This window comes from Apium graveolens, chromosome 10 (genome assembly GCF_009905375.1).
Source record: "Apium graveolens cultivar Ventura chromosome 10, ASM990537v1, whole genome shotgun sequence".
In the NCBI taxonomy this organism is placed as follows: Eukaryota; Viridiplantae; Streptophyta; class Magnoliopsida; order Apiales; family Apiaceae; genus Apium; species Apium graveolens.
This window is the reverse complement of record NC_133656.1, coordinates 18725701-18747734: the sequence shown is the minus strand read 5'-3', so window position 1 is coordinate 18747734 and position 22034 is coordinate 18725701. Positions and strand designations below refer to the sequence as shown.

Below are 22034 nucleotides of genomic sequence, written 5' to 3'. Positions count from 1 at the left end.
CCACTAGATTATTAATAATAAGATACCTCATACTAACCGAATGCATGTATTAGTGTTCATTAAACATGGATTAGTACTTCTAAGCACCTCGAATTGTAAAAAGTTTTTGTTTGACTTGTATTATGCGGGTTTAGTATCACTACAAGAAAAAGATTTCATGGACCCTCGCTTAATGTTCGAGGATTACACTTGTCAGTCGTCCATGGAGCAGTCGCGTCCGGGATAATAAAAAAAAATTCTAAACAATAAAGTTTAATGCTACGCTGAACAAAATAACTCTATTAAACTTGGTTATACATGTTAACCATCACATATTAAACTTAATAAATGGGTACTAATTATCTGACCAAAATAGGAAACTTGATTACTATTTTGAAACGGGGGAGTATATTATGAAATATCAGGGTACTTTTGGTTTATATTATTTGCGACGTGCCTTCCCCCTGAACATAGTAGCAGAAATCTTACTTCATGTGTAAAGAAAATTTGGAATCTACCTTTCTATGATGGCACAGGTCATAACACACAATCAATTTCGATTTCCCTGGTAAAATATAAGAGCAGCCATGTCATCCAATAAGGGACATTGTTGACCACGTCCTACACTCCCACCAACTTGCTTTTTACAGATACTGTCCTACTCGTCTGAATCAGAATCAGAAAATGGCACCTGATAAGCATCTTTTGGTTCTTCATCCGTCATGGAAGAAAGTTTATATCTCTTTGATCCCGGTTCCAAATGGGGCCTACGCTTTTTTCTAACCTCATTATCCTGGAAATGAAAAAACAACACATAACAGGCCAAGGCAAAAGGGTTTAAAGTAAATACAGCAAATGTAACATTGCTGTGCAAATCAATAGTACTATGGAAAATGTGAATACTAGAGCATATAAATAAGTTTGTTTAGTGCTATATTGCAAAAAAAAATTGTTCTCCATTGCACTTTTAGTTCAAAAAAAACGCCGCCCTGTTTTGTTTAGTTTGGTCTCACTGATTAAAGATGATATTTTGATTAATAAAGATACAATGAAGTATAAAACAGTCAATATTGATAAACAATCAAGGTTGATAAACGCATGGAAAGCTGCAAAAGATATATTTGGTAATTAAAAGGATCAGTGATATGAGAAGACATTATTTCTAGACCAACAACTTACCACTGCACTAGATTTTTTATTCTCCTTCAGATTAGTTGCTTGAGATCTCCGCATCCAAACACCCCCAAAAGACATTAATGCTCCTAGAAGCAAGAATGGTCCGCATCGTGGATCACATAAGAGATCATAGAATCCGGTAGTAATACTGATGATTCGCTGCATTATTCCTTTACCCGAGGAAAGTATCTTCTCTGTGCCAGTTGACCATATAGGGTCCACATCCTCAGGAACAAGCTCAGGAGTTTCTGTTTTCTATATCAGGAGACCAAAATTAGTTCCACGTGATACAGAATTCGATATGAACAATGAATATGCAAAACTTCCAGAACTGGTAGCTCAAGAGGTATTCTTTGCCTCTTAGTCGTGGAATTAATTACAATTAGAATGCAGCGGCTTGGAGTTCTGGTTCACTTGGTGGGGGGGCGGGGGGTGATTTGTTGTAATAGGTTCGGTTTACAATATCTTTTCATTTTATTTTTGTGTACAAGTTTCAGCTTTCAAACCATCCATGACACCTGACTATCTATAATCTTCATCACAGTGTAAAATTCTTGTCAGTTTTATCAGTACATAAAGGTTTATTCTAAATAGAAGTACAAAGCTTTTTATTTTTTAGGGACAATAGAATTACAGAACTTTAAAAAGAACAGCAAACATCATTTATTGCAAAAGATATACAAAGGCTTCCATTTTGTGCTAATATTACAAACTACTGCACAATCTTTAGTGGTAACTTTTGGGGAACATCTAAGCCTACTGAAGATTGCAAGTACTAAGAACATTAGTATATTAGTGCATATACTTTACTTCAGCTCACTCATTCCAGAAAAATCATTTCCTATATCCTAGAAAAAATTAATTCACTGCAATCTAACATTTTGCTTTGCACGGTCTCTAAATTTTTGATGCATCTACCATGAATGTTTATTTTTTCTTCTTCCAGGATAAATAAGGGAATATCAGAAACGATATATTAATTTGGCTGTGAAAAGGGTACAGGAGTTGACTTACAAAAAAGGGGATATTACGTGAATCACCATTTTTTATTATAGTAGAGATCCATTGCGTGATCTGCCAAACAAATACATTAGCAAGCGCAATAATAAACAAGTGAATCATGAAGAGTAGTGAACTGTGCATTCAGTTTTTTATTTATTATAACAAGAATGTTATAAGGATTACATTCCCATTTGCACCTTTATCCCCTTAGTGATATATACTTCTAAATCCATGATAAAGTTCTAAACTTCTAATACATCAGATTAAATACCTTCAGAATAAGTTACAAGATAGACACAATATGACAAAGTATTTAAGTATTCAAATTAAATTTAGGAGATAGTCCCTTCATCCTTGTATTTTGGTTAAATTTCCTTCCTCTTTTATCTCATTTATTTCAGCCGCATTGCCAAGTTATTGGATGTTCATAATTTTTTTTTGTAACATATGGAAATACTAAATTACAAAAACATTTTGATAAATAGTAAAAACCAATTTGTGACATGGACGATATAAAAGGAACTAAGGGAGTACGAAAATACACACAAGTAATCAAATCATTATTTGCTTGCAAACAATATCACAAATTGTGTCAGTAAGACAGAGGGTCTCAAACCTGACCGATGTCATCTGAACCATTGTATTGCGCCACAAGTTGGGACGTAGGATCAATATTTTTAGCAAGATATGCAGCCATATAATTTCTTGAATCTTTCTCTATATTATCATCTACTTCACTATCATTTCTTGCATAACGTACAATAATTAACTTTGGGACATCACTTAAATCCCTCCTTGGTCCACATGTTTCATAACTGTACTCTGAATGAATGTAGAAGAGACAGCGCCTCTAGACAAGAAAAGATTGAGTTTTAGTATGAACACTTAATCATAGAAAACAATACGAACACTATCATGAATGTCTAAATATGCAAGATCTTTATAAAAACACAAGTATCCATAGACAATAAATATCCTAGAGAGAAAAACTATAACGCCTAGAAAGGACTAAATATTTATAAAAACACAAGTATCCATAGAAACCCTTATGGGCAGCACAGAAACGTAAAAATATATATGTTGCGCCGTTTAATTTAGAACAATGGATCGCACCAAAGGTCCAAAACTAATACAGTACTGGAAAGAGAAATCCCCAGCAATGTACTACATATTATAAAAGTGTCAGTGGTTCATATAATAAATCTTCACACATGCAAAATTAAGAACGTTACGCGTTACATTTTTTTGACTATGCTTTTTAACTTTTGGCCTCTTTACCATATTTAACAAGCATTATGAAAACGTGTATTAGCTGAAATACAAAGTGCACTTAGCTTGGTGGTTAGAACTCTCATTATTCAGAAATAGGTCTCTGGTTCCTCTCAAGAATGAATTGTTGTACTTATAAAATACTCCAACATTCGAAGAGCGCTGGCTGATAGAGTTAACAAATTAATTATCCCAGAACTACAAATTCAAATCTTCAGAGGATCTAATACTACAAAACGATAAGGTGGACCAAGATTAGATATTTGCCACTTGCGTCATCAAATGATAGAAACAGGGGATCTATATTGGGAGACGTTTAGTCTCTGGATTAGGATATCACTACTAGTACGGAATTTGCAGGAAATACATATTCCCACTAGAAAATAGAGAGCATATCGGCTTTACTGCACAAGATGAGAAAAGCGAATCTCGGGATGGAAAGAAACTGCATATGCTTATACTAAGCATTGAAGCCTAGTGGATAACCCTTTATCCTTGTTTTAAAGAGGTCACGGATTTAGGCCTCAATGGAGACACATGTCTGCGAGAGTATTTAAAATATCTTAATTGACCTCCAAAAGGGAAAAAAGTACTTGAATCTGCTCTTATGTGTGATGGAATTCCTTTTTTTATTTATTACTAATTATCTTATACTCCCCTATTACTTGACTTTAACCTTCAGGTAACAAAAATTAGTATCTACTACAAGAATTGTGTAACTCAAAAAATAAACTACTAACAAACACATTACATGCCTTAATATGTTAATCATAATCTTCATAAACAACACATTGTCCTCAAATTATAGTTGTTGGGTTTAAACCCAATATGTGGTATGAGTTTGGTGATACAAGACATAATTGGATTGGGTAATAATTGCACGTGCCGACAATTATTATCATAATGAGATTGGGTAATAATTGTATGGGTAGACAATTATTATTATAATCAAATTAGATTTGTCTTGTTGGCTAAGTTTGTTATGGCTATATATACAGTCATGTTATTGTTTTGATGTATGCTTAAGAGATGTAGTCGTCTTAGGTATCGTGTGAGAGATGCTTGAGCATTGGTTGGCTCAAGTATCAATTCAGGACACTATTGAGGTGTTATGTATTGATTGTATTAATAATAATTGTTTGAATTAATAATACAAGTTGGAGCGTGGGTTTTCCGCGTGATATATGTTGTGTGTACTATGTATTAAGAGAATTGAATATCGAATATGCATTTGTGTTTCCTCCTAACAAGTGGTATCAGAGCCAGGTTCGAGGTTCGTGATGAATTGGGCTGGAGGAAAGTTTGAATTTCAATTGGTATGGTGGGGTATGTGATGGATTGCTGACAAAGTTACATGCAGTATGGCGGTTGACTTGCACCGTGGATCAATTCGTTCAGACTCGAGCCGGAAGATGGACGGAATCATTGCAATAGTTTCAATGGTTTGATGGTTGATCAACCAGGTGAAGAATTTGGATGATGCTCGTGATGTTCTTCAAAAGAGGCCGAAGGATTGTAAAAGTATCAAGTGACTCAATGGTGAAAGGAGGCACTCGTAGTTGATGCAGGTGATTTTGTGGATGGATCTGTCTTTATAATGAAGAACGGTAGTTTGGCGTTATTGGAGGTCACTATACGGGTTTTAGTGATTCGCAAAAGTTGGAAGAGCGAGATGAATGGTTTCTTGTTCGAGGGGAGGTATCGGCGAACGGACGTTGATGTTTTGATGGTTGCTATTCAATCTGATTTGGTGTATTGGGTTGAAGGGGAGGATTGTTGGGTTTAAACCCAATACGGGATATGAGTTTGGTGATACAAGACATAATTGGATTGGGTAATAATTGTATGTGCTGAGAATTATTATCATAATGGGATTGGGTAATAATTGAATGGGTAGACAATTATTATTATTATAATCAGATTAGATTTGTCTTGTTGGCTAAGTTTGTTATGGCTATATATACATAGTCATGTTATTGTTTTGATGTATGCTTAAGAGATGTAGTCGTCTTAGGTATCGTGTGAGAGATGCTTGAGCATTGGTTGGCTCAAGTATCAGTTCAGGACACTACTGAGGTGTTATGTATTGATTTTATTACTGATAATTGTTTGGATTAATAATACAAGTTGGAGCGTGGGTTTTTCGCGTGATATATGTTGTGTGTACTATGTATTAGGAGAACTGAATCTCGAATCTATGTGTTTGTGTTTCCTCCTAACAATAGTATATGCCTAAATATAATTCAAAAATTAAGAATCTTTCAATTTTGATAATTTAATTAAAAAAATTCCTTTAAAAAATAAATCAAATTCATGTTCAAAAAATGTCTCAACTCGGAAATTAAAGCCTAACAGTTTGTGCTTGAAAAACAAAACTTCTTAAAAAGAAGGATGTGTTGCCTCTGGAATCATTTGTTTTTTTAACGTCTTTTCATTCCTACATACGAAAGTACATACCTATACTAAGCAAGGCTTATAAATGAATATTTTGTGTTCACTTTTAATAATTAAAAAAATTGAAATTATAATTATATAATATTATTTCTATTATTTACGGATTAATAGAAGATATCATGAAGTCAAAAGTCATTGCAATTATATAATATTATTATTATATCAAACACTATTAAAAAACCAATTAATGTCGAAGGATAAAGTCCATGTTGCTAAAAACCCTAAAGATTTGTGTTTATTTCCTGAAAAAAAAGAAGGCACATTGCCCTTTTTAAGAAATATCAATATTATCTAAACTTAAGCCAATCTAAACCGGCTCTAAAAGGAATACACAAATCTATATAGAACTTGACAATCCTAGATCTCCGCACTAAATGTTATAATTATAATCTAATTGCAAATTTTACCAATACCAGGAAACAAAGGTATGCCATAATGAAAGAACAAAGAAATACACGATCAGAAGATATCATTCCGTACTAAAAGTTATTATTAGTCAGGCAACTTCTTTTAAGCAGCGGACATAGGCTAAAAAAGAAGACATTCTCTACAGCACCGTCGTGCTATTGGCTTTTGCAGCTGACCCCACTACCTTTTTGACTTCTACTTGTGGCACCCTTGAACTTTCTATTTTTTATTTACAGTACTGATGCAGAACAAAGAATATTAAATAATTTTTGAATGTTTTACATTATTTTTTAGATTTAAAAGTAGTTATGATTGATTAGGTAGTTAAGTTATTTTATTATATTTATTAGGAAGATTATAGAAGGATTTGTTCCCTTCAATTAGTTATGGTAGTAGATATTTATATGGCTTAGTTTTATTAGGAAATTACTTGGCTCCCAAGTAATTAATTAGTTATATAAAGTCTTGCAATCCTTCTTTATTAAATAGAATTGATTATTATGAATTAAATCTACGGATTTTATGTGTTCTTGTTGCTACGGAGATAGGCCTTTATCCCCTCCTTTTGCCCCTCCCTATCCCTGCCCTACGTCAAGTGGGATCAAGAGCCACTCTTCCTCCACCCAAACACCATAAACCAATGTTATTAAAGGCGAGATGGCACCGAGGCGCTCGGGTCCCTTGGAGCCTGGGCGATGAGGTGCGAATGAAATGAATTTATTTAGAAAACAAATTCATCGAAATGAAATGAATTTATTTAGAAAACAAATTATTTATTATAGAAATTCTGCAAAAACAGCACAAATAGGATTATGAAACCTTAAAGGAACTTCCATGTTGGATCAGTTTTCTTACTATCACTTTTTTGGTGGCCATTGCTCCTCTGTGGTGTAAATTCATACAGATAGATTAGTATGTAACTGGAAACACAAAAGAACAAGCAAATACATGGTATATTAGTGTGTAGAACACTATTACTGTAAAATACACACAATATATATATAACTATATATAAATATGATACACACACATCTTTACTCAAGAGGAAAAGAAGTAGAATATAAATGTATATGTAAGGATATGTCTTCACGTTTGTTATTATTAATAACATGGATTTCTAAACACTTATGGGATTTTGGGCTTAATAACAAGTATGGTTTTAGGGCTGGTTTTGACTTTTTTGACAGTTTTTTGTGCCTCGCTGCGCCTCTCGCCTCAGGGGTCTAGGCGCGCGCATCATTGAAGGCGTTGTGCCTCGGTAAAAACTATGCGTTAATCGTGCGCCTCGGCGCGCCTTTAACCACATTTCCATAAACCACCACCAGCCAACATCAGCCACCAACAGCCATATCCTGCCTCCATCGGTCACCAGCAGCCGTTAACAGTCACGAACAGCCGTCAGCGGCCGCCGTCAGCGGCCGCCGTCAGCCTCTGGTACTTTCCAGAATAGTTATAAGGCTTCCAAAACCCTATAATTATTCAAAAATCATGTCTAATACAGATCCACAAGTACTATATGTTCAAGTTTCAAAACTTAATGGATTATTTCATGGCATCGAAGACATTCTTGAACAATAAAATCAACGTGATTCTGACTATTGGGCAGCCGCTGATAGGTACAAAGAACTAAGGATCAAACGTGAGGAATTGTATGATGAGTACAAAGAATCTGTGAGGAATCAAACGAAACTCTTTGAAGAATTATACATCAAGTTGACAGCCTATAAAACCTCGTATTGTTGAGCAACTAAATGTGACAACTTCAGGTATAACCATAGCTGAGAACACTTTTGGCGATGCAGATGTGCAAGATGTACAAGTTAACAATGAAAAACTTGTTCGTCATCAAATTGATGTTCCAGTTCACGAGATTGATGTTGATGATGGGAAGATCATAACAAGGATATCAATGATAAGTCATTCCTGGAAGATGTCAAAGAAAGTTTTCGAACTGATCATATTGACTTCATATTTCTTCGTTGGTTTTACGAAGTCAAACATGTAAATGATATTTCTGAATGGCTTCCAAAGATTTCTTTATCTTCAACACGTGTGGAGTCCTGTTCGAGGATTGTGGATTCTCCTTTACAATAAAACTCACGGTCGAGTTTTTTAGAGAGTAGAATGATGCGGAACAAAGAATAATTAATTTACTTTATGTATGTTTTACATTATATTTTAGATTTAAAGGTAATTATGATTGATTAGGTAGCTAAGTTATTTTAATATATTTATTAGGAAGATTCTAGAAGAATAATAGAAGGATTTGTTTCCTTCAATTAGTTATGGTAGTAGATATTTATAGGGCTTAGTTTTATAGAAAATTACTTGGCTCCCAAGTAATTATTTAGCTATATAAAGTCTTCTAATCCTTCTTTATTATATAGAGTTGATTATTATAAATTAAATCTGCGGATTTTGTTTGTTCTTGTTGATTCTCTGCGGAGAAATTCCTTTATCCCCTCCTTTTACCCCTTCCCTAACCCTGTCCTACATCAAGTACCCTCATGTTGGCCGTTAATGAAAAGTTTGATAAATGTTCAAAATATAGGGATGTTAAGCGCGTCAAAAAGGTAGTGGTACCAACGGCAAAAGCCACAAAGGATATTCAAAAATATATGTCCAAACAAGATATATATTTCATTCACAGCAAGTTTACAAAATGCAATGTACATTGTTTCAAATTTCCCAAAGAACACAAATAATCCTTTAACTTAAGCACCGGAATCATTTACCAATTTAAAGTTTCTGAATAATCAAACCCTTAAGTCTCCATAAGTTTCAATCGCTTAAATGCATTTTAAAGCATTATTTTTTTAAAAGACATGTCTCCACTTGGAGATCGACTGAGCTGGAGATGAAAAATTAAGGGCTCAAGTTCTCAACCTATATACACTAGGCTATATTTAATATAATTTACTTTGCTCACATATACGTAGTAAACTTAAATCACCACCTCTTAAATTAATCAATCCTAATTATAATAAATTTCACATTTCCTAAAAATACGTATAAAAGGGTTAGAATACCGTTAGAATCTGATATGATGGTGATTTATGTACTTTTCAATGTTTCCCTAGTGTTTTACGAAGGAAGGAAAGGGTTTCGTAAATAGAAGACTGAAAGCAGAAAGTGTAACACGAGTAGGAGACTTAAATATGAACTACATACAAGTAATTAATTTGAATATGTGACTATGATGTAATTTAAATATTTATATATATACAGTTGACTCGAAATTTCAATATCAAAGTACGATAGAATTTTTATTTCAAGAAGTTAGATTAGATAAAATTGACAACTAATAAGACAAGCTCAATGAATACTTATACGAAGATGAAATCACATAAAATTTTGCATTCTTTTTTGAGATTAAAATATTCATAAAATTTATTAATAATACCATACCGGAGTAGGGTTGTATACATTCTCATTTACAATATTTATGGGCACTATCTATTAACCTGCACGAATAAAAAAATCCAAACAAATTCCTGTTTGTGATTACTAAATAAGAGGGCTACAAACAAACAGGGCTACAAACAAACAGAGTCGAGCCGAGTTCTGTCCGAGCCGAGCCAAGCTTAATTTATTTTTAAAAAAGAGCCGAGTCGAGTTCAATAACCGAGCGGAAAGTGACGTTCAAACTCGGCTCGTTTATAAAGAAGTCGAGCCCGAACCAAACACGAGTTTGTTCACGAACAACCGAGCTGAGCCGAACTCGAGCCGAGTCGAGTTGTCCACTAATATTTTGAATATATTTTTAAATCGAATAACCTTAAATTATAATTTATAATTTTACAAGTTGTATTGAGATCAACTACTAGATTTACCTTAAAATTATATATACTCACACTTTACACTTATTTCTTAATCTAGCTATCTCATTTTATTTTTCAAGACGATTTTTAAAAATATATCCCATTTTATTTTTAATTATTGAGATATTCTTAACTTTATAAATCGTACATTACTTTTTAAAATGACGATGTCAAATTTTATATGTTTTGTTGTTTTACTTAAATTTATTTTATGTAAATTACAAGTTATTTAATGATGTTTATGAAATATGAATAATTGGAGATGAATGTATAATAACAATTTGACAGTTTACTTACGAAAAACTAAGGGTTAAATTTAGAAAAATAAACAAAATCTCTAAAACAATTAAATTATTAATAAATGATAAATAAATGTACCAGTAAAATGAACACCCCGCTGCTGAATGATGAACTTTGCAACATTTATGTGATTAGTAATAATTTATTATTTATAATATATAGAGAGAATTGCATTGTGCACCCCTTATATTTGGCCAAAACTCAATTTTGTATACCTATTTTCATAAATTGCAGTTTGCATCCCCTTACTTTGAAATTCGCTTCAACATGCACCCTTTTTGCCTAATTTTTTAGCCCTAATTGTTGTCTCCAACAATATATCTCATCTTTCTCTTCAATAATAGATTATATATGTTCTTGAAGATAATAATTTGGGGAAAAAATTTGACAAATTTGGCAAAAAGGGTGCAACTTGAAGCGGATTTCAAAGTAGGGGGATGCAAACTGCAATCTATAAAAATAGGTATACAAAATTGACTTTTGGCCAAAAAAAGGGGTGCAAAATGCAATTCTCTCTAATATATATAAACTTTATCCAAGTCGAGTTACCGAGTTCGAGCCTCCGAGTCCGAGCCTCCGAGTCCGAGCCGATCCCAAACTAAACGAGTCGAGTCCGAGCCGAACTCGAGTCGAGTCCGAGCCGAACTCAGTTCGGCTCGGCTCGTTTATTTATCCGAGCTCATTTTCATGTTCAAGACCGGCTCGATGACCGGCTCGTTTAAAAAAACAAACCGAGCCGAGTTCGCTTAAACGAGCCGAGCCCGAGTTTTGTTCACGAACAGCTCTGTTTGTTCATTTGCAGTCCTACTAAATAATCATGCTAATAATAAATTTCAAAACATTGATGCTTTAGATTCATTAACGCAATTATGTAGTATGCAATAACTTTTTTATTTATAATTTATTACTATACTAAATTAAAGTTATATGTTATTTAAAAATGTTTATTTATTCATCGTGCACTAGAGAGTGCAAACATGAAGAACCACCCATTATTATTTCACAAGAAAAGTTTCAAGATAGAGATAGAGATTTTGACAAATTTGATGACACAAAAACAAGCAAAAACACACATTACCAAGCCTAATAAGCAAGAGAGCTACTAACATTTTGCGCTTCTCCATCAAGCCATGTAAATGTCAGTCGTTTATCTTTCAAAGCAATTGCTGCTGACAATTCGTCTTGAGCAGCTGCTTCTCCATCATTTGATAGCTTTTCCTGAACCCTGCGCATGGTCTTTGAAAAAATGTAATAAAATTGGCCATAATGGAAGAGTATGTTGCTACCTGCTACTAAAAAAATAGCAGATAAGTAAGATGGCATATTTGGTCTCTGGCCTCTAAAGATTTGCATGGAAGTTTAGAAACTCAAAATCTGGTTTATCTTGCTTCTAATCAGGTCTTAACCAATTCAAAACATAACAAGGTATACTGATTCATGTACTGTGAATAGAAAATCACTTACGAGACAATTTCAGAACTTAAAGGAAACTATCTATAATGGTGATAACCTTCTAACTCCATTTGCCAATTTTTACAGAGCCAAGAAAAGGGGGAGGAAAAAAAAGATTAATGTCTCCCTGGTGTATATCAATTAATCTTGGTAAAATAAAAATTTGGCAGACAATCAACCAGACAATCAACCAACTCTTTCTGCTTAACTTTAATGTATCTAATCACAATTCTTCCCATTTTCATCTGTGTCATTTTATTCTTTATGTATAAGAACTTACATGTGCCTCAATAGTTTAGCTTAGCTGAAACCTATGTAAATTAGAGTTACCAAGTAAAACTTCATGACTAGTAATGCCAAAGAAAAGTTGCTTACTTGACGCATTTTGTTAAGTTCCAGGCTTTGCCTCCCAGCAAGAACAACACAATACCAAACCATCATATCATTCCCGGCTCGAGAATAACCTCGGGGATCACAACCCAACTCCATAGACGTCACACTCCTCAACTGGGGAAGCTCTGGGGTAAAAAATTGAAGTCAAAGGACAGCAATATCACATAATCACTTTAAAAAGCCTTATATATTCTGGTCAAATTACACGAAAAAATTAATCAGACATATAATTATCAAACTTGTAGAATTAACTCTACCTTCCCATAGCATGTGCTCCCCGTAACAGATGATTAGTAAGATATGATAGAGAACATCCTAAAATTACAAGTTATGGGAACTGGATAGACAAGTCTTTAATTTTATAACAGATCAGTACCTAAAACTCCGAGAAAAAGGGATATGGGTGCAGGATTGAAGTTAAACTGTGAACTCACATTTCCCAAAAGAAGAAAAACTGAAGATGGAAAATTTGGTAGTTTCTATATGTATGGAAGTATTACCCCATCAGAACTTAAAAGCAGAAAAGGTGTGGCTATCCTTTAATCATTACTTTAGTCAAACTTGAGGATAGTAATGTGCATGAAAGTAAAAGAGAAAAAAAATTGACAGTACATTTTCAAGAAGCTACAAAGTTTGGTTATACGGAATTGCTCTGGAACTCCATTCGTACCTATATGCATCAGGATCCTTCAACACTGTTACCAATTTTTTTATTTTTGAGAGGAAGGAAAAGTTAAGGAAATGTCTCTTGCGGTCCCAAGCTTTTTAAAGTGGAGAAAGGAAAAGGAAACTAGAAAAATAAAAGTTAATTTCTCCCGAAAATCTTGCTCCAAAAAGTGGAAAGATTGGAGGAGGGACAAATATAATAATAATTATATATTCCATCACATCCTCGCATTTTTTTCTTTGCAAAAACTCAGGATGTGAGAAAAGAACATATAGAAAGTATTTTTCTTTCTTTTCTTTTCTTTTCTTCGTGGAAACTAACTGGAACATGGTGTAAAGGAAAATGTATAGGGAATTTTTTTTTGAACAATCGCAAAGTAGAGTACTTGAAAATATTATTGAACTCATCTGTATATAAGGTCCTATATTTCAAGCAACCACAAAAACATACAATATTTTTCCTGTCATTAGAAAGCACATTTGTTTATTTAACAGGGAGAAGACCAACAGTTAATCACTAGAAGACAAAAGTATTACCATGATACTTATTCTGTTCCATAATATCTATAAAATATGAGTTGTTGATTGACCCTGCAAAGAGAACACTTCAGCTTATTAGAAATGATTTGATATATCATTGCTACAATTTGTACACACACCCACACATACACAAGTTATCCGTATATAACATATTAAAGAGGGTCCTCAAACAACGAGGAAGAGAAACATGCCATGGTACACAACAGGGTCAAGACCAGGATCTTTCAAAAATATGATTGCTGGAGCAGATTCCACGCCAAACCTGTCGATTGTTTTTGCATGAACTATATGTTAGCATGATATGCATGATTACAACTTCACCAATTATAATTTCTGTTTATGCAAAAAAGTCAGCTGCAGGTTTAATTTCACTAACAAAGTACAAAACTGAGGGGCAAGGATGTAATTGCTAATGAGGTATGCAGCCTAAAGGAAGGATGGACAGGTGAAGCTGAATGATTTCTCCCATATATTTTTTGGAAACTATCATCCAACTTTAAGTTACTTGTTTCCAAACTAATCCTCAGTATTAATTCCTTACTCATTTTTTCACATGAAAAGTGTTAGATTTGTAGGCTGCAATGACACTCTACAGCTAAGAAAAATAGTTTCAGCCTTTAATTCCTTTGTCATTTCTTCGAGGAATGAACGAGTGATGGGTTATTCATGAAAACTATACCTTGTAGAAAATCATAAGCAAAACTAAAGCTGTATTTAATCCTAGATAAAGACAGTGTACTTGGAAGGTTGAGCTCAAAACTTTCGATACACAACACAAATTAAAAGAAAGTGGTATGGTGTCGTGTGGTGGATGTAATTAACTTTCTACTGATTTGAAGAGACTTGGTAGATTGTCAAGTAGTTAAGCAAATGAATCTTTAGGTACTGACATATAATTAAGGAATACATGTGAGAGTGAAAGTTTGTAAGTGAAATAATTGTTTACACCAACTCTATAAGCATGCACTTCTGGTAAGAAAACAATACTGTCTGCAATAAAATGAATAAACGAGCATATCAACATACGTATTCCACCAAAAGGAAGATTCCTCTTCTTTCCACAGTGCGAAGGCAAAAGAGACATATGCCCAATATTTTTTCGCAGCTTGCCGTACAAATGGAGTGGCACGCTCTCCAGTTTTTGAAATGAAAATAGTTTTGACCTACCAGAAATAATGGCGATTGTTAAGATATAGTATAGCTTGTTTTGCCAATTTGGCAAGAATTCAAGGTTCGCATGTGAGTAAAATCTCCAGGTAATAAACACAAAAAACGTACAGGACAAGCACATCTTGACAAAGATCAGAACAAGCTTGAGCCGAGACGTGACTTGAGCATTTACATGGGCCGCATTTATAAAATCAACATACTAAAGTATACTTTAAGATAAGAAACCTAACCGATAAGATGAATATCTATACATCAAGGAAAGTTATATGACTAAATACAAGCACATGTGGTGCAATATTGGGTTTAAAGTGATGGGGATCGGCAACAGAATTAAGGTTTTGGGGAATTCTCAACAGTAAAAACCCAACAATGCACTAGTCTCAAAAGTAAAACGCCGACTAAATTACATATAAAGTTCCTAAATATAACAAACGTAAACAACTTTTATAAACCGAATCAAATTCTAAAAAGGATAAAGATAAACAGATATACAATCCTACATCGATAACAAACAGATTACTATTAATTGACCTAAGGTCTTCTATATTGTACACCAATTGTCTCACATCTTTGCAATATCCTACATCATTAAGTTACTTCCAACTCAACCTAAATTAGTGCTTGATACTTTATTCTTATGTAAGAACTAGTCTTTGGTATTACGAGAAAGAAAAATATTACATCCGAAAATTATAATGTATAAAATTGTAACTGTAGACATAAAAGCAGTAAAATCAAATAGTACGTACCTTGTGGCGACTACTTTTTTGTAGGAAATTTTGAACCTGGAATTGAAGATTTCCAGTACTATATCAACATGAACAACAAACGAAAAGTAAAAACAAATGATAACATGACTGAGAGGTGGGCTTTTACATATCACAAATTATACCTAATACTTGATGCTACTAAAAATTTAAGAAAACAGTGCAAGTATCCGACTGTTGAAAACAATCAGGATGTGAAAGTGAAGAATTAGATATCCCTTTTACGCACTACAATTCAGAGCCTAGATTAATGACTCTCAGGTTCTTGGCCTTCATTTTCTTTTTATGTACCCAAAGCATCTAAAAGCTCTCTTTGCAGAAAACTAGTCCAATACACTAGGTTAACCCTCTTGTAAAAAGATGTAGTTGATAAATAGATTACCAAGTCAGTAAATATCAAAAGCAGACAAATTAAAAGAAAACCACAAATATAAAATTATTTTAAAAGGTAATAAATGTTCTTAGATATAATAATGCAAAAACAAGGATATATAAATTACTAGGGTTTGATTTATACTTGTATAGATGATGATGTATCAAGTCATGTGTAATGCTTTAAAAGTTTAAACTGCTGACTGGCCTCTACTCGAATTACACAAGCTCATCCTTATATTGAATATATTACATTCAGATACATGGATGGGTCAGGGGCCAGGGTCCAGGATCCTTCCACCAACATGGAAAATAGACCCCATAGTCAAGAAGCTAGACCCACCTACGGCATCTCAATATTCGTAAAGAACATATCTGAATGCAAACATTTACATTTCACAGTATAATGATCTACTACAAGCATTTCATGTACAACCACAATATCATAAATGCCAACAAAAATAGGTGATATTGTCATATCATATGTGATGCAAAATGGATGAGAAAAGTTACCAAGGACTCCTTAGTATAGTACATTATACGAGGTAAACCAAGAATGGTAGTTGAAAACCAATCAGTAATTGCATCGACAGAAAGCTCCCCTGAATACCTAACGACGTTCAAAAACATAAAAAAGGAATAATGAACAAATGCTACAAGGCCCACTATTTGACAGAAAGAAATATGCACTGAAAAAATCCAAGGTCCCAACATAGTTCCAATTGGTATGTACATGGTATATTGACAAATCTGCCAATGGCGAATGTAATAAATCACATTTAGTGTACTGAGAGGTTTAACTGGTCCTCTCAGAATTACGATAATAACATGTAACTCCTATTTACTTTGCAGTTCACAAGAACCAGAATTTCAAATTAAATGTGAATAATATACTCGAGCTAACAAAGATAAATGGCCCCAAAAAATGCTCAAGTCATTAAAAGGAGCAACCTTTTGTGGCATCTGTTAAATAAGGGGTGTAAAGTCTAAAAATTTTAGTAATTGGCAGGGTGTGGAACAGAAATACAAAGCAAGGATCATTATTTTATTGGTTTATCAAGTACTATAATTTTCCCAATATATACACTTACCGAACAAGGCACTCTGAAGTTTTACAGCCAGGGGGGAATGCCAAAAGACTGGGAAGGCCTGTGTACAAATTAAACGAGTTATAACAAGAAAGGAGTATGACTATAATACATTCAGAAGGTTGGAGAGTGAGATGTCTCCTCCAATTTGGATGGAAAAAAATAAAGATTACTGGTAGTACATAGTATAGTATATTTTACTTAAGCATATCTGAAACTAGTTGGCAGGCAAATGTTTTTCTAAGTGTTAGAACTTTATTGTACTAGTTTAGTTTGAAGTTTCTCATTATGAAGGAGAGGTCACTAGGTGAGCTTCAAACTAAAAACATACCCTCTGCCAATTAAAATATAAACAAGTCTGAGAGCTACTGCTAGACTGGTTCTTCTCTCTGTTTGTCGTGCATACTTGAATAACTCTGAAATAAATAACCAGGCCAAACTTTTTTCACTTCTTTCCTAGCTCACTTAGGCAGTATGCTAGGCGGTTATCTGTTTTTAGATACGACGTAACTGTTTGGACTAGATAATTATAGAACATGTTCATAGTGGACATGGGATACTAATGGTGAAACAACAAAAGTCAGAAATAGTCATTTAGGCATTAAAAGCTGCAGCGCATAAAATGGGTCACCATGATGACTCCTGCCTATATTTCCATTCAAGGGAGACAATGGTTTTTAAATGCCTCAACATGAATTCCACGTAACTTTGTTTCCATTTTCAGGCCCTGTCACCTTTTCACCGTGAACCAAGCCAAAAAATGAGCACCCCAGGATATCTCTCTCTATACAAGTTCTCGGACGAGGTTTGAGCAGAACTTCGACAGGCTAGAGGTGTAAGCACCGTGAGGTGTGAAGCGATCTCATATTAAATGATTCAGTTCGCCTCAAAATTACCTTAATAATGTATGCATTTAATAAAAACATGAGTTACACGTCAGCATACTTGGTCGTTGGTCCTAGACTCCACATATACATGTCGTCACTGGGAGAAAACCAGTGAGCAGAAATGAAATAAAATATGCAGATGCATTGCACTATATATACCATTCCGAAAGAAAGGTTTTCCAGTAGATCTCTTCTCTGATAAGTATGCAGCAAGCTTAACATCACCAAGTTCAACCACACCAGTCTTTGCAATCCCTTCCAGTAGGTTTGCTTCAAAAATAATGAAGAAGATAAATTTATCATATATTATACTTGAAATCCATACATATCAGAACTTTCCATATAAATTAAGGTTTATTTTGAAAATTAAATACAATGATAAGTCATCAAAATAAATATAATGACCAATCAGGTTGCATATGGTTAAAAACTTATTGCCTCGGTGCAATCCTATCACGTACAAAGTCCACCATAGTATGCAAACAATTAATATGTCTGCCAGAATCATATAGTTACAATAAATCTGTGCATTGTTGCTTTTACGCATGCTATCTTCTATACTATGCATTGAACTTACACAATACAAGACTCTATATAGTCCGCATCTTCTTTGATTTACAATTATAAAATTTCTACATTGCTCTTTCTCATCTCAACTGTAAGTTCCAAGCTTTGATTGCATTTTTATTCAAATCGAAATTACTTTGAATTTCCATCATTATCAAGAAGTATAAATGTAAAAAAAAAAAAATTGGATTTGTTTAAGAATATTAATTACTAACTGATTCTCTTCCATATTCCGGCAAATTTTGCACAGCGATTACTTCCAAGAGAAAAAACCTGAATGTCAGTGACCATTATGAGAAATATGACCATTAAGAATAAAAAGAACAGAAATTTAGTGATTATCCAAGTTACAAGTTATTGTACCTGAATTAGCATTTGGTTGCCAGTGCCAACTTTAGATGAAAAATCCTCTGATTTAACGACATCAGTATTATGATCCAAGGGATCTGGAATTTAAATGAAATCAGATCAATAATATGACATAACAATATTTCATATTCGTTCTACATATTTAAAGGAGCAATTTTACTAGTAGAAGTAAGTGTATCTTATCAAACAAATTAACTTAAAGAGTTGTATATTATCAAACGACTTAACTAAAAGAGTTCGCCTCCAGCAATGGAAGGGCCACATCAGAGATTTTTTCCCTGGAATACTGCTCCTTTTCAATTACATGCTAGAAATAAAATGTACAAGAATTACAATTACTGAATAATACGTAACACAAAAAAAAAAGTAGAGAAAATACGGATGAACATTTAAAACACAAATATTAAGTTACAAAAGTTAGTTACTCACATACTGCTCATCAATACCATAAATGTCATAATCCCTCTTCCACAAATCATCTGTAAGTAGCTCAAATGCATATTGAATCTGCAAAGAAGTCGAGTAAAATATTATAAAATTAAATTTGAAAGACATACTACAGACATTACTAATTATTAAAGCAATATAAAAACTTCCCCCTTCCAATTCAGTGATTACTCTGGGAGAACAAAGATAATGGTGTACCACTTACATTTATGGCTAAACCATCATAATGTTTTACACCAAACTCCCTACTCTACCTCATCCTTTTCCAAGTGATTAGAAAATAAATGATCGATATAATATAAGCATGTGCATTAATAACAGTCTGCCTTTAGCATCAGAAAGAATAATAACAGACCTTGATAAATTCCGCAGTCTCAAGTGGTTCAACGCTGGAATTCCTGGTTATAGATCAACAAATATAATATTGGAAAAACTAATAACACAATAAAAGAATCATGTTTATATTTATCAACATCCATAACCATGTTCTTTCATAGTTATATTTGCCTCTACGTTGCCTGACAATTTTTGCATTGCAAGATTTTAAATTCAAACATGTACATATAAAACCAACTATACGTACACACATGCACTACAACTAAAATGGACACAGAATTTAGCCAACCCTGTACAAATCAGCTTTCATTACATCCGGAATGTTTATGTGTCACATATATAACAACTTGCACAAATCCTACTTCCTACTTCAACTTAAAATGCTTACATTTTTACCTATAATTTAATATAGAGGGAATATATATAAATAAATTTATAAATATCATTGTATTTGTGTTCTATACTTTTAGTACAACTGAAAATAAAATGGATCAAATTTTGCGGTTTTTTACTTATGTGGTTTGGTGATAGCCCTATATAGCTTTTTTCCCACACCAACTAATTTCGAATCGCTTTTCAGAAGACTGTCCCTTTATACTGACCGAGTACGCATTCAGAAAATGTGTGGGTGGTAATTTCAATATTGTAATATCGTGAATGTAAAATTAATTAGTTATTTTACCAATTCCCTTCACTTAACAACCGTGACTACAATTATAACAGCAACCGTGACTACAATTATAACCCCAACTAAAACCAGTAGTTTTCCGTAAATTGGAGTTTAATTAGTAAAAATGCCGAGCTTACTTACCAATTTCATTAACTTGACAACCGTGAATACAATTATAACAGATTCCATAACTACGACAACAACCGCAAGTGAAAACTACTACTTTCCGAACTCCGAATTATCACACACAATTTATAGTAACAGCAATAGAAGTAAAAATTACCAGTGAGCTGTAAGATCGCGATAGGCATCAGTAACTTCTTCGATAGAGCTATCCAACTTAATCCCAAGCACTGTAAAAAACAACAAAAACAAACAATTAATAAAGAAACACACACAAAAAAGTTAATAGAGGTGTAAAAATTACCGTCGTAATGAGAAGTAGGAAAAGAACGAGGAATGATTATAAGTTGACAGTAAAGAGAGAGTATGAAGAGAATTAAAGGTATTGAGTAAGCTTTTAGAATCGAAGTCACCGCAGATTTTGCCATTAAAAAACCCTAAAATTCTTTGAATTAAGAGGAGAACAAAGCTTGGCTTGACTCTCGTTTATTTTAGGTTTTATCTCGCTGTGTAATTTGTTTCTCATTCGGACAGTACAAAGGTAGGTTTTCGGGGGCAAGTGTGATTCCTGTAACAAACATTTTGCTTCAGTTACAATTATGCCATAATTTTTGGCCAAATGATTTAAGTTCACAATAAATAATAAATAGAATGTCGTTATAACTTTTTTTAAAACTTTTACAATAGGATTACGGTTTTGATCGGGATGTTATTTTCAGAGGCATTCCTTCATTTCAGCGTAAAGATAAATTTCAGAGCAAAAATATGGCAGAAAGAAAAAAGAGTCGCATAAATAGTCCTTTGAAAAAAATCAGAAAAATGATAAATATAACTTCTTTTCGGAAATTTTAACAAAACTAACAACTTTAAAAAAGTTGGTCAATCGTAACTGTTTTAGTGCTTGTTTGGTATACATTGGGAATTAACTTTTCATGGTAAGTCATATTTTCTATTTTTTTAAAGTTCCTGGGAAATGAAATTTTCTGTTTGGTTAACATGCAGGAACTTGTAATTACAAAATATATATACACATATATATATAGTTATAAGCAAATATGTCTATGCCTATTTTTTAGGATGGGAAGTGTGAATAAGGGGGAGGGGGTAAGTAACTTCCTCTATTATACATGTATTTTAATTTTCTAGGTATTTCTATTTCCTCTATTTTTGAATCCCAAACAAGTGTATAATAAATAAATTCCTAGGAAGTTCAAATTCCTGGATAAAAGTCTGCATACCAAACAATCTCTTAATATCTTTTACCGATTACGTAATGTCGTATGTCCTTGATATCGGGAAAGAGAAAAAATGGTAGGAAACTGAAAACTATCTCTATCGCATCATAATGACAACTAATAAATTTATGCATTCATTGAATGCTTATTACAGTGGAATACGCATTGAAGGAATATTTATATATTATGATACTCTGATCTCATTTACGTACTCATTAAATATATATCTATGCTGAATAGATTACTCTTGTGACGAATGTGTACGTATCTAATCCATTAAAATTGGCCACTTTTTTAAAACCGGCTACTTTTGTCGGTCTCTTAAAAAAGTTATTTTTGTTACTCACCAGAAAAATCAATGCGAGGGTAATTCGATCTTCTCGCTCCGAAAAAAAATAAACCTCGTAAATAACATTTTTTTATTTGAGTGTAACCTAAAACTTACTTAAATTTGAGAAATGGTTATAAGTGTAAATATAATAAAAATTAGAAAATTAGAAAAATAATAAAATTGTAATACGCATTTCAACTATCCATAAAAAA

The 22034-nt window shown here is 33.3% G+C and overlaps 1 protein-coding gene across 1 annotated transcript; it reads right to left on the bottom strand.

The window, feature by feature from the left end:
* Window positions 1-264: 264 nt before the first annotated feature.
* On the bottom strand, window positions 265-20821 carry LOC141689613 (uncharacterized). The gene is made up of 20 exons (XM_074493960.1): window positions 20561-20821; window positions 20417-20486; window positions 19483-19525; window positions 19110-19187; window positions 18909-18987; window positions 18675-18757; window positions 18527-18584; window positions 17904-18014; window positions 16861-16918; window positions 16283-16379; window positions 15380-15415; window positions 14487-14623; window positions 13652-13722; window positions 13458-13511; window positions 12237-12379; window positions 11517-11645; window positions 2774-3007; window positions 2170-2229; window positions 1159-1410; window positions 265-772 (listed from the first exon to the last, which is right to left on the bottom strand). Exons 1-20 carry the CDS (start codon window positions 20682-20684, stop codon window positions 638-640), a joined length of 2052 nt encoding a protein of 683 aa, XP_074350061.1. The 5' UTR covers window positions 20685-20821; the 3' UTR covers window positions 265-637.
* Between the last annotated feature and the right edge of the window lie 1213 nt (window positions 20822-22034).

Coding starts and splice junctions, on each gene's coding strand:
- LOC141689613 (XM_074493960.1), bottom strand. CDS start 20,684: ATGGCAAAATCTGCGGTGACTTCGATTCTAAAAGCTTACTCAATACCT. Junction 19,526..20,416: donor CGCGATCTTACAGCTCACTG/GTAATTTTTACT, acceptor ATCTATAACCAG/GAATTCCAGCGTTGAACCAC. Junction 18,015..18,526: donor CGGAATATGGAAGAGAATCA/GTTAGTAATTAA, acceptor TTATTTTTGAAG/CAAACCTACTGGAAGGGATT.